General features: G+C 39.8%; 1 protein-coding gene across 1 annotated transcript in view; it reads left to right on the forward strand.

Annotated features, from left to right (window-relative positions):
* The window catches only part of AHI1 (Abelson helper integration site 1), a 148,862-nt gene that overhangs the window by 19,053 nt on the left and 115,981 nt on the right, over window positions 1-13,828 (forward strand). Inside the window, exons 12-14 of the mRNA XM_075267926.1 lie at window positions 3,210-3,337; window positions 4,060-4,285; window positions 13,323-13,429. Of these exons, the coding sequence (XP_075124027.1) occupies window positions 3,210-3,337; window positions 4,060-4,285; window positions 13,323-13,429 (461 nt within the window). The remainder of the gene's footprint in view (window positions 1-3,209; window positions 3,338-4,059; window positions 4,286-13,322; window positions 13,430-13,828) is intronic.

Raw genomic sequence — 13,828 nt, forward strand, 5'->3', positions numbered from 1 at the left:
ACATTTTGTCCCTCTGTGTGATCTTCAGAAGTTGGGAGGTATTCCTAAAGCCATCAGAAAATACATATTTCCGATGGCTTTAGCCGCTGAGAAGCCGCGCTACTGTCTGCAGCGGCGCTATTCAGCTGGAACGCATGCCATTATGGATGCGCGTTCCAAACTGAATGGGATCACCGCACCATGAGGAACTGTATTGCAGGGTCACGGCATTAGAAAAGTTGAGAACCACTGAGTTACAGTGTCATGGGTCTTAAACTTCTCAATTATATTGCATACTGGGGACAAAGGAACATCAAGATCTCTGGAGCTGGACCTGTAATCTTGAGATTGTTGATATTGTTCCACAATTTTGTTTTTAAATCCTCAAACAGTTCCCTTCTCCTCTTTCTAGTCTCTGTGCTTAGTGTGGCACACAATGCAAAGTTTTCAGCTTCTTTTTTTTCCATTTAGTTTAATTTGTGATTTTTATATTGCCCAGACCGACTTGCCACAATTGACTTTGAACGAGCATCACATGCTCGAAACAGTTATTTACCCACAATTTTAAAAAGGTGTGAAATTATATACAATTTACCTTTTTTTTTTTTTTTTTTTTTTTTGTGTTGTTCCAGTGAACACAAATAAACGTGTATAACACAACATATGTAATTGCAATAATTTGCTGGGAGAAATACTTAATTTTTTGGAAAAATTTCAGTGGTAGAAACACGGCCATAAATTTAAATAGAGATATACTTTTATTGTGCCTTGATGTGTGGTTGTATTGACCAGATGTAGCTGTTAATTTATATGAAGACGTGTAGCTTCCATTGTATATGGGAGGCAGTATATGTTGTGTGCTCACTAGCCGTCTTTCTTTGTACTTTTTCTGTGTTTGTGGAGCACTGTTGTTGTCTATGTGTGGGGGCTTTAAAGGGGCTCTATCATTGGGAAAAGTAATTTTTAACTAAACATATACTTGCATAGCCTTTAGAAAGGTTATTCCACATATACCTTTTGTATGTAAATCGCCTCAGTAGTTTAATGAGCCGTTTTAATACATATGCTAATTAGCTTCCAGCGAGCATCGGAAGTCTCAGTGAGCACTTCTCTCTGCTGTGTGTGAGAGCAAGGAGATAACTTATCATGACAGGAGAGAGTGTGCTCGCTGATAACTCCCTGTGCTCGCTGGAGGCTAATTAGCATATGAATAAAAACAGGCTCATTCAAAAACTACTGAGGCGATTTATATACAAAAGGTAGGTGTGAATTAGCCTTTCTAAAGCCTATGCAAGTAAGTTTAGTTAAAAATGACTTTTCCCAATGATAGAGCCGCTTTAAAGATGTTACTTTTTCATAGGGGATTTGTGTTGGTCCCTGTGTATGACCTTTTTACGTTGTGTTCACACATTCATTAGCTGTGAAAATTGGCTAGGCTTAATTTCTGATTATAATAAATCTGCTCTGTCCCACCCTAGCTTCTCAGAACAACACAATGATCAATTACAGATCTAATAGAGTTTCTTTCCTCTGAAAATGGAATCTGGTAGAGAATATGGATGATAATATTTAGTTGTCAGAACATTTGAAAAATGTAAATATTACTGGTTATACATCTTATCTTACTACAAGAAACAAATAAGTGTCTGGCTTGTGTACTAATGACCTTCGAAAATCAAAAAGAAAATTGTTGTACAATAAAAGGTATTTTTTATCACCTAGTGTGATTAGTGTGTGATAAATTTTACATGCAATATATTAATAAAAGTTTGTTTTTAGTGTACGACAATTTTCTTTCTTGAAACATCGTATCTTGCCCATCAAACTGCAAGTTTCTCTTCTGTAACCTCTTTTTTAGATCATTAACTCCTCAAAAGCTAAAGGTAATCCAATTATACAGTAATCTTCTTTCTCTTAAGACATTAGCTCTAGCCAGTACATCCAGATTTTGCCTTATGGCTAAGGTTTCTCGTCCCATACTCTGCATGCCATGTACATTTAGGAAGCTTTATCTGTTTCTTTTATGCGTTTCACCAATGCAGTTTGTCAGTTTGTTTCTTTTTTTTTTCTAGTAAGCTATGTTATTGATTGGGTCAGTTATATGACGTACAATGAAAATAATAATTATTATTATTAATAATAATAATAATAATATGGCGGTAATGCCTATAGCTAACAATATGAGAATAATGAATTAGTTTGGACATGGAAGGAGTGAGATGCTAATGAGAGCTCTCACACATTTCCTTAGCAGAACAGGTGCATTTCCTTTGCACTTTCTTCCACATTGCAGGGGTTGGGGAAGCAGCACCCTCACAATGTGGAAAATTCACATAAAAAGAAATGCCCTAGAATAACATAAAAATACCACTCGCTTGTCCCAAAGGAATCCAGTGCTGCCACTGTCTCTTCTCTGGTTCTCCTGATGTCCATTTATTTGCATGGGTTACATGTGATTGCTGCAGCCAGTCAGTGCCCACGGCGGTCAGGTACTGTATTACTGGCACCATGGTTCCTTTTACATACCCACAATGTAAGTAATAGTGCTGCAGGCAATCAGTGGCTGCACCAGTCACATTCCCTATTACTGGCATTGTATTTATTTATTTATTTTTTATAACCCTCGTTTTATAGTAAACTAGGTGAAGCTAGTGCTTTCTTGTGAGGGCCACTAGATGGGGATATGCTGTCAGGTTATACTGTAAGTATAACATTACACACTGCATGGGAGAAGGCAACATTGTATTACCGCAAAACAGTAATATTCAAAACATATTAAGGGGGTATTCCCAGCTCCATATATTTATGGCATATTCACTGGCTCTGCCATTAAAGTCAGATACATATGGGTCTCACATCTGAGATTTGCACCTTTGTAGAGCATGGAGATCCTCAACATTGTCCTCTCTGGTTAACTGGCCATAACATCCAAACACAGAATGAATACAGAGGTGATCACACATGTAGTTGATGCCATTCACTAGTCTGAGAGTTACAGAACAGATGTATTTACAGTCATCTCTTCAGTTATTTTTAACCTTGATGTAGCTAACTAGGGAACATGGACGAGAGTTGTTATAAGGAGAGTTTGTAACAATACTGATGTTATAGGCGAGAGTTACATTTTGCTAAAAATAAGTTTCTAAGGTTATATTTGCATTGTAATCATTCAACAAAACATCAAAAGTGCATTTTTATTGTATTCTAATGATTTTTTTTTTGTCTTGTAGTATATGAAATTCCTTCTGGTCAATATCTCCGAGAGCTTCATGGTCACCTTAATGTTGTCTATGATCTTTGCTGGTCTAAAGATGATCATCATTTGCTATCTGCCTCTTCTGATTGTACAGTCAGGCAAGTTTGATTTTGGATTTGTACATTTTGTGGTTCACAATTTGTATGTTTTTTTAATGCACGATAAAGTGGGAATACAAGATTAATAGGACCATAAAAGGCTATTATGATTGTCTTTGTTTACATAAAAAGATAAAGGATATGACATTTTCTTATAAATATATGAATTTACTCTCTTACATCAGTAAACACTTTTAAATGGAGTCTGTCATCAGTTTTTACCCAGAGCTAGAGTCCTGTTAAAATACAAGTCGTATGGACAAATTTTTTGGGACACCTACATATTTACACCAACAGAAACTTTAATCACGCCCCATTATAAATTGGAAAGGACTAATATTAATATCATGTTACCCCCTCCCTCTTTTTGCAGCTGAAACAGCTTCCATTCTTCTGGTAAGGATTTCTACAAAACTATAAAAGTCAAACCGTATAAGACTATAGAAGTGTACCTTTGGGGGGCATTCCTCACCTCCTTACGATGACACTGAGGCCAGCCCATCTTACAGTTTTGGCTCCTGATATCACTGCACTAACAGCACTTATATCTCTGGAACAAGAGCGAATACCAGCAAAACTGAAAGTGGACTGAATTCAGTGCACTGTCAGCTTTGCAACAATATATAACTCTCCCTATCTTATAGGATAGGAAACATCCTCTTTAACTGAAATTTATTTGCCAAAAAGTAAATTTAGCTTTTTTTTTTGTGCTTTCCCTATAGGCAGTGGAGAATTACAAATGAGGCCTCATCTGCCTTGAAGGTGTTACCGCATCCTTCCTTTGTATACACAGCTAAGTTCCACCCTATGTCTGATCACCTAGTTGTGACCGGATGCTATGATGCGGTCATTAGAGTGTGGAATGTTGAAGTGAAGGAGGTCAATGGTCAGCTCCTTCAGGAATTCGATGGTCATAAAAGTTTTATTAATTCACTGTGTTTTGATGCAGAAGGTAAGAATGGCATCTCTTCATGTTCTTTTACTTTCCATAGAAATATATTGCCATGACCCTGTTTCACAGCCTCACTGCTCTTACAGTAAAGGATCTCTGTCTGGTGATGATGCTGGTGAAATTTTCTTTCCTTTAGGCTTTGAGAATGTCCCCTTGTCACTGTCACAGGCCTGGGTATACAAAAATCATTAGAAAGGTCTTTGTACTGTCCCTTCATGTATTTGTACATTGTAAATGCTTCTCTACATATAAATCTTATTTCTTTTTAAACTAAATAACCCCAAATGTGTTAATCCGTCTCAGTACTCAAATCCACTTATTCCCCTAATCATCTTGGTTGCCCTTCTCTGCACTCTCTAGTTCACTTGTGTAATTCTTGTACACTGGGGCCTAAATTGCTCACAGTGGTATGATAACACATCTATTTCTGAAAGAATTGTTACTTTGCAGCATTTATTTCACCCTGCTTAAAATCTTTGCAGTACAGTATCACAATAAAAACCTGACCTGGATCACGCCAAAATCAGACTTCTATATGTTATCTATACGCTATTGTCTAGTGCAGGTAATATATAAAGCCTAACAAATAAATAACTAATGGAGTCATAAAATGTACCATATCTTCAATCTCCAGTTCTAAATATGCAGCCTGGACAGAATGCCTATTTTATTTCACGTGTAAAGGCGATAATTAAGGGTAGGGAGTTCATTTCTGGGGGAATACATCGGCCTTCATCTACAAATACCCCCCTCCCCTCCAAAAAAGTTCCATCCCCACATAGAGACCCCTTGGATTAATTGATTAAAAATGATCGTCGCTGCCCTTGACATTCTGGCTATTGGATCTCCTACTCACCGTTGCTTTCTAACTCTGTAAATGTAATTTTCCCAGTGTCCAAATTATGCCGCATCTTGTTGAGACAAAGAGTGTTTTGATGTAAATTTCTTGTCATCACACTTTCTTGATGCTCTTGCCATACCCTCTTAAAAAGAAAAAAAAGTATCTATCCAATGTATAATATAAAGCGTGCCAGTTTCAGGTTTCCTTTTCAGGATAAGCTGCCCTGTGTATAAATGAGAAGTAACAGTTTCTGGTCATGATATGACTTCTGCAATTTTAGCAGTCTCCCTTTCTGCATGCTGTATATGGTGATTGTAGTAGTTTCTAAACTACTGGGTAAAGACTAGTTGCCATACACTGCACACAGTAGTGAATAGAGGAATAACTGTTCTATAACTGTCCCTCACATTCAGAACCAATTCCAGGACCATTTAGGACGTAAATCTAAATTGTACTGGGGCTTGGTGCTTATGACCTAAATAAAAATCTTGATTAATCAAGCATTTTACCTCTTTACAGTGTGATTAATTGTTAGGCAAACCTCGCAAGATTTGTTTTGTGAGGTTTCGCTCGACAGTTTTGTTCAGACTGAACAATGCCGAACTGAAACTGCTATTATTATGCTGTGGGGTCTCTTCAAAGACCCAAGTAAGGTGTCTAAGGCGCTGCTGGTTGATGTCATGGACCACTGATTGGGCCTTAGCGTCATGTGGTATAATGCATAGATGCAAGCGTCTCAATGCTATGTGACGTCAGCCCAAAGTACCAAAGACAGCAGGGATTCGCTCTGGAGCACAGGAGAGGTGAGTAACACTGGTTTTTTTTTTGTTTCCTCACCTCCCCAGGCCCTCCGCTTATTACACTCCGGGGTCTGAAGAGACGTTACAGTATAACAGTATAAGTTTAAATTCAGCTGTGTTCGGCCCGAACAAAAATGCAAATATTGTAATCTCCTAACTGAAATAATTGACGTGAACAAAATCACGTTTGCCCAGCCCTAACCTGTACTGATGTTAATAAAGTCCTTTGGCTGTAATAAAATATTTCTAAGTAGCTCTAGCAGTACCTGAGATTTCTGCTATCACCCTCCTTCTTCTATCCATTAAACTTTTATAAAAAATTAGCCATCTGATGCATGGGGACCCAAAAGAACATGTCAGCATAATAATCAGTTATATGCAGTAACTCACGGACCCCATAGACTCTCAAGGGCTCAGCCAGACTTTTTCCCCTGGCTCACGGCCTCATACATGGGCCCATGAAAATACACATTCATGTATGAGGCAGTGTGCTAGCCATGAAAAACACAGCACACTGAAAATACATAAGTTCGTGTGTATGAGGCCTTATTGTAAGAGGGCGGTGCCGAGTTGTACCACAGGAGAAAATGGGTGGCAGGAAGGGTCTTACATGGAGTGATCTGTACAGCTTATTTACGTAAGATTTAGAAATTGATTTTCTCGACTGCAAGATTCCACTTTGACGCAATAAAGGTATGTTCAGTATGCCGTCAGCAGGCTCTTATTTAAGCATATACAGTAAGTGGCTTTGAAGTGAATTTGGTGATGGCAGACTCCCTTTAAGGTGATCTATTCATCTGTAGGACAAACTGTAACTTGTGACTGATTTAAAGTCTTTTTCTACATTATCCAAGGGTTTAGGGGTGAGTTTCTGTAATGTGACAGTGACTGGGCTGCAGCCTCACTATTTCTGTAAACTGACATACATACATTCTCTCTCTCTCTCTCTCTCTCTCTCTCTCTCTCTCTCTCTCTCTCTCTCTCTCTCTCTCTCTCTCTATATATATTATAATATCTTATAAAAATGAATTTCTTTCTGTCTGTTCTTTATGCTTGACCAAACGACTGTACCGTCACTGCACTGCACATGTACAATCCAGAAGGATTAGATACGCACATCTGCACACAGTTCCACACGCCACAGGGTTAGATATGCGTTGCTGCACACAATACCACACGCTGGAGGATTGGATACGCGCCAATGCACACAGTTACACACGACGCAGGATTAGATATACGCATCTACACACAGTTCCACACGCCAGAGGATTATATACGAACCTCAACATATTGTACCACATGCCAGAGGATTAAATATGCGCGTCTTCGCACAGTTTTACACACCGGAGGATTAGATACGTACGTCTATACACAGTTATACATGCTGCAGGATTAGATACGCACGTCTTTACACGATACCACATGCTGCAGGATTTGATACACTTATCTGCAAATAGTTCCACATGCCGCAGGATTAGATATGCCCGTTTGCTCACAGTTCCACATGCTGGAGGATTAGATACGCACGTCTTTACACAATACCACACAATGGAGGATTAGATACGCGCCACTGTAAACAATACCACACGGTGGAAGAATAGATACACACTACTGCACACAATACAACACGGGGAGGGTTAGATACACGTATCTGCACACAGTACCACATGCCAGATGATTAGATACTCATGTCAGCACACAGCACCACACGCTGGAGGTTTAGATGCGTACATCTATACACAGTTAGACATGCCGCAGGATTAGATACACATGTCTGTGCACACTTCCACACGCCGGAGGATTAGATACGTACGTCTTTACACAATACCACATGATGGAAGATTAGATACGTGCCACTGCACACAATACCACACGCCAAAGGATTAGATAGACGCTATTGCGCACAATACCACACAGGGAATGTTACATACACACGTCTGCGCACAGTACCACACGCCAAAGGATTAGATACATGTGTCTGCACTACTACTCACTGGAGGATTAGATACGCGCATCTGCACACAATAACACGCTGGAGGATTAGATACACAAGTCAGCACACGGTATCACAAGCCAGAGGATTAGATACACGCGTGTGCACACAATACATCACGCTGGAGGATTAGATACACAAGTCAGCACACAGTACCACACACCGGAGGATTAAATACGCATGTCTGCACACAGTACCACAAGCCGGAGGATTAGATACTCGTATATGTACAAAGTACCAAGCACCAGAGGATTAGATACACGGCTCTGCACAGAGTACCACATATTAGAGTTTTACTCCAGGTTTCCATAGCAACCCAGCCATTTTTCTTCACTGCTTTATGTCAGCATTAAAGGGGCAGGGTGCTGTGGATGACACTGTTACTCAAGGTCACATACACACAGCTTTACTCCAGGTCTCCATAACAACCGATCGCAGGTTTTTCACTGATATCCGAAATTAGATGCTTATGGACACATACACAAACGATATGCAAAATATATCAGTGCTAAACTGGACAAATCTTAAGGGGCCACTACACAAACAAAAATTGAAATCTACCCGTGCGAAGCCGGGTCCTCCTGCTAGTATATATATATATTTTATGAATCAGGAAGAGTAGAACTTTGCAGCACAATGCTGAAATCTGCAGTCGAGACTTTTTTAGAAGCTGCAGGTTCCAGCTGCGGGCACGAACATTAGCGCCGGGTCTCTGCTGTAAAAAACTATGGTGGCTGCCCGAATCCCGAGTAGCTGCCTTCTTTAAACACCCGGCATCCGGCGTACTAGTACGGCAGATGTTGGGAAGGGGCTGCACACACTGTCAGCTGTCTCTTGAGATAGACTAGCACTTTTGGCACAGCCAAATAGGGTGCAACTGTCCGCCACCAGGTTTATTTATGGTTTTCAGGCAATAAGGAAAAAACAAAAAACAGTGCAAAGAATATTTCTCAGCCGTCTGTCAAATACCTACACCATATCTTACCATACCTAACAGAGGAAGAGGAATTTCTCTTCATTTTCTGCCACCGACATTTTCACCTGCAGTCGGCCATGACCAGATGCTGATGCATTTCATTGGCATTCCATCATGGCCTCCTGCTGCTGATTAGGCCCAGATGAATGGGTCTAATTAGCAGGGTGTCTCAAGCTGTAAATTCCGTGGTTGAATCAATTGCGGAATCCACGGTAAGATTGAGCAGGACACTTCATTTTTCCACGTTCTGCTGCGATCTCTGCCCAGATATCTTCTCAGTTATTTAGCCCAAAGTGTAAGTATTTTTTAGTTCTTGAAAGTAGTCACTTTTTGTTTTCCACAGTGAAGAATAAAATGACATATTTTATTACTGACCTCTTCTCCCTTACATATTACTGTTTATGAAGAAAAGTACAATGTATAATTCTCTATTCTATGATCCCAGGGTATAGAGCTTTAAAGAGAATAACTAAGTCTACTTTAGACAGGTGCCCATGTTTAAACATGAGGAAATAACCCTGGGGTCATATTCAGTAAACTTCTAGCTGTGTTGATTTTGGCTCTTTCACTAGTGAATCCGTCATTTATTTCAGGATGTTGTATGTGTGCAAAAGGTAACAATAGAAGATAGTATCAGAAAAAAAAAGTACATTTGAATAAGAAGTAAAATGTATAATAAATGATAATTATTTTGTAAATTGCATAACATTTACCAGTTTACAGAACCGAATAGTTGCATTCACAGTCTATATAGTAGAGTATTAAAATGAGAACTTAGTTACTATTGCATTTAGTATGTAATAATGATATAGCATATGTATCATTAGGTGAGTTGTAATTAGAGATGAGCGAATAGTATTCAATCAAAAACCACCATTTGCATAGTTATTGGTGTACTCAGTCGAATACCACGTGGAAAGGCGGAAAATATTCGTTTCCCCTCTAACCTCTCCTGGCGGCTTTTTTTTTTTTTTTTTTTTTTTTTTACACCAATCTCTATGGAGGCGAAGTTATTCGATCGAATATACCCGCTCATCTCTAGTTGAGTTCCATTAAGTGCCAAAAGCCCGTGATTGCATGTTACACAGCCTGGTGTATCTGCACTGTATGAAATTATCCTAGTCTAGCAGTGGACATGATGTCACAATGGTGACATGTCAGCCAGTATTGAAATTCTTTCATAGGTTATTGGGAGAGATTGTGTAATGCACTCTGGTTTGATTGGTAGAGGACATTGTGCCTTGTTATGGTTCTTTGAGCCACAAAGCAAAAAAGACCTGCTAGCACGCCTAAGGCTGGGTTCACATCAGAGATGGAACTCCATTTAGGGATTCCGTTCCCCTCTTTCCGCTTGAAAAATGCTCCTCCTCATTTTTTGCCCATTTCGGGAGAAATCTGGTGTACCTCATCTGGACCGCAATCAGACTGTGCAGTCATTCACTCTTTTAACTAGGGGAATGGTGACACACAGTTGGAATTTTTTAATCAATATCAAAGATTTTTAAAATACACAAACAAAAAGTCATGTAGATCATTAAGTGGCTAAATTTTGCCATGCAGGGCCTGTATGAAGTATCACATCTGTAAAAGAGATGGCTAATAAACAGTTGTATAGAATGATGCTCTGATTATCAAACTAGCCGCCAGATGTCCAACCTGTTAACATAAAGCCACATAGATGGTATTCAATAACAGACACCAGATCATATTTCCTCAAATCCAACTTTCATCCAGCAAAACATTCAGAACTGTCAGGAACATCCTTCTCCACAGCAGCGCCTATAGCACTGTAGAGTGTGAGCGGGGAGGAACGCCCCCTACCCTCCTGATAATACTCGTCTATGGACGAGCACTGTGAGCAGAGGGAGGGGTTGTTCCTCCCCGCTCACACAGTACAGCGCGATAGGCACTGCTGTGGAGAAGGACGTTCCTGACTGACTGTCAGAAACACCCTTCTGACTGTAAAGCTCTACGGTACCGGGACCAATAGCGCTCTACCCGGGGCACAGATCGGGAAAGCCGATAGTGTGCTGAATTCAGCACACTGTCTGCTTTCCAGCAGTATATAGAACTGCCTGTGCCCAATCTGATGAAAGGTCCTCTTTAAAGGAGTTGTCCCTTTTTTTTCTTTTTTCATATGAGGATGTGGAAGGTGAAAAATAAAACAAAAACATACTTACCTGTCCCCAGTGCTCTGGTGTTTCGGTGTCTGTCAGCGCAGTCTGGTCTGCACTTCTATATTTTTCTGTATGTGTTTGAAGATAAAGCACCACTTTAAAGAATTGCACCACTTCTCTGGAATGCTCTATCCCGGACAATCAGATTAACTCCCAATTTCTACAGCATCAAGCGCAAACTAACGACACATCTTTTCAGACAAGCCTATCACAATTCCTAATGTAAACCCTTTCATACTGTAATTAGAATCTCTAAAACAAACCCTCCTCTATTCCAGCTCCCACATTACCCCACATGATATGATTCCATTTTAGGCTAACTTTATATGTCGAAGCACCATCCACATGTTAAAGGACACGACTGGTGACAGCTCATAAAGTGCTATGTTTGTCCGGCCCCCTTTTTATTATTTATATTTATTTTTTTTTTACATATATTCTGTTTATATATATTTTTTATGGAGACTGGGCATTTATTTCTGCATCCGTTGTATTTTATATTTTGTAGTATAAGATGCAGATAGATATGGATTGTTTTACTTTACTTGTAGAAACTATTGCACCTGAGGAAGGGCGTAGTCTGACGCCCGAAATGTGTTGTGTGAGTTTGTTATTAATAAAGCCATATTCATCAACCAAACAAGGGGAGAGCAGTTCCTTAGTACCAGATTTTTCACTGAATCTGAGTTACTGGTCCTTATACTTCACATGTTTGTGTAATGACAGTAACCTCTATTACAAAATTGTCTGACCACTGTATAAGCAATGTTACCTCCAATGCCGCCCCTGCTACCCCTTGTGTCACCCCTTCTACCTCATAGATTGTAAGCTCTTGCGAGCAGGTCCCTCAGTCCCAAGGTATGAAGTTACTATTTCTTTGTAATGTATCTTTTTGTCTGTACTTGAACCCTACAAATTGTACAGTGCTGTGGAATATGTTGGTGCTATATAAATAAAAAATTATTTTTATTATTATTATAAAGATAACACTTAAGGTCACATACGTCGGATTATGTGTGTGTAGAAGGTTTTGTAGAGAGATGTGAGCAGGAGCTATGGGAGACAAAATTACGGTCTGTGTGTGAGCCATGTTTTCCAGCATGAAAATGGCCCCAACTGACCTGAACCTGCAACTTCCTACTGTTTATGATGCTGCAAGGATCAAAATTATTGTGGCTGATACTGTACACCGTATCAGTTCACAGGTTCCATGTTCTGGCCACTTATGCTTGTGTCAAAGGATCCTCATTCTGGAGCTAAATGTAAAGTTTTTATTTCAGCACAAATACTTTATTCACATCAGTACAGGTCAGTACTTCTCCATACATGTCTTGCATGATCCTGGAAGTGTTTCTAATTGTGTGAGAAAAAGTTAGGTAACAGATTGTCCTCTACTTACACAGTGTTTAGCAGCTAGTGTCTATCCACCAGCTGAGGAAAACTGCTTAAACATGCCGTGTACAAGTTATAAAAATAACCAGAAATAGTGTTACTTTACATGGGCACACAACAGCTTACCTGTTACTTCAGATGACAGGTAGACTTTACATTTCAGAGGAATGCCAAAGCTCAAAGTTATGAGAAAAGATACTACAGATTTGCAATTGCAATTGGTGGAGGCCGCCTCAGGTTCCGGTCCAAAATACGGGTAGCTGTGACTGGATGCTGGAGCAGTGCATCGGCATCCAGTCGTACTCTGTATTAGGCCCAATGAATGGGCATAGTCGGGAGGAGGGAATGTCTTCAGGCGGATTCATGAGGCGACTCTGCCTGAAGAATAAGCATGTCCGCTTTTTTTCCTGGAGCTGGAACAAACCGCTCCCGGAAAAAAGAACTCACCGGCTCCCATTGATTTCAATGGGAGCCGTCTTTTTGGTCAGGATTTTGAGGCCGTATCCACCTCAAAATCCTGACCAAAATACTCCGTGTGAATTCAGCCTAATGCTCCCAAGTTTGCAGTGAAATACCTTTACCCTTTTAGTTGTTCAGTTTCACTAGCACATTCATGAAGGATGTGGAATGTGCCTCCTATATGCAGTTTATATATGTTTTGTTATGCAGACAATTGAAATATTGAATTTTGTTTCGGAGGAGTTTAATGTGTATAACCTATAAAAACTGTGCAGTTGAAAACTAGTACAAAACCATAGTAAAACCCTTGCACACTGCTGGCCCTTGTGAATGCAATATAATTGGTTCATAATAATACAACAATTAACCTTCTATCCATATTATTCCCATGTAACTTAGGACTTCATATGTTCTCTGGTGATAGCTCAGGACTGATTATCATGTGGAATACAAGCATCAGCAGAAGTTCACAACAGAATCCCGTTGAGCTGTGGGGTATTTTGAAGGTAAATTCTCAGGTTTCGTGACTCTGTATTGTGTTGTAGCTCAGTTTTTCTGGTATAGATCTAGTTAACCAATTTAACACCATCAGGCCTCATGTACACTACTGTGGACATATGCCAGGTCTATGCTTGAACGGCACATGGATAATGTCTGTGTATTGCTCTTGTCTCCATGGACCCAATCATTTACTTCAGTGATTACAGGTTGCAAAATGGACTGGAATAACCCTGTGCTTGCAGCTCCATATACAGACCTCTGATAATACACGACCATGTGTATGGGGCCACTTAATGGGTTGGTGTGCTAGCCACACTCATGCATGCATGAGCCTTTACTTTGAGTGGACAGGCTCAAAAATAATACAAAGTAGCTGAGAATGTATTGGGGGACAGAAATACATG

This window comes from Leptodactylus fuscus, chromosome 3, assembly GCF_031893055.1.
Source record: "Leptodactylus fuscus isolate aLepFus1 chromosome 3, aLepFus1.hap2, whole genome shotgun sequence".
In the NCBI taxonomy this organism is placed as follows: Eukaryota; Metazoa; Chordata; class Amphibia; order Anura; family Leptodactylidae; genus Leptodactylus; species Leptodactylus fuscus.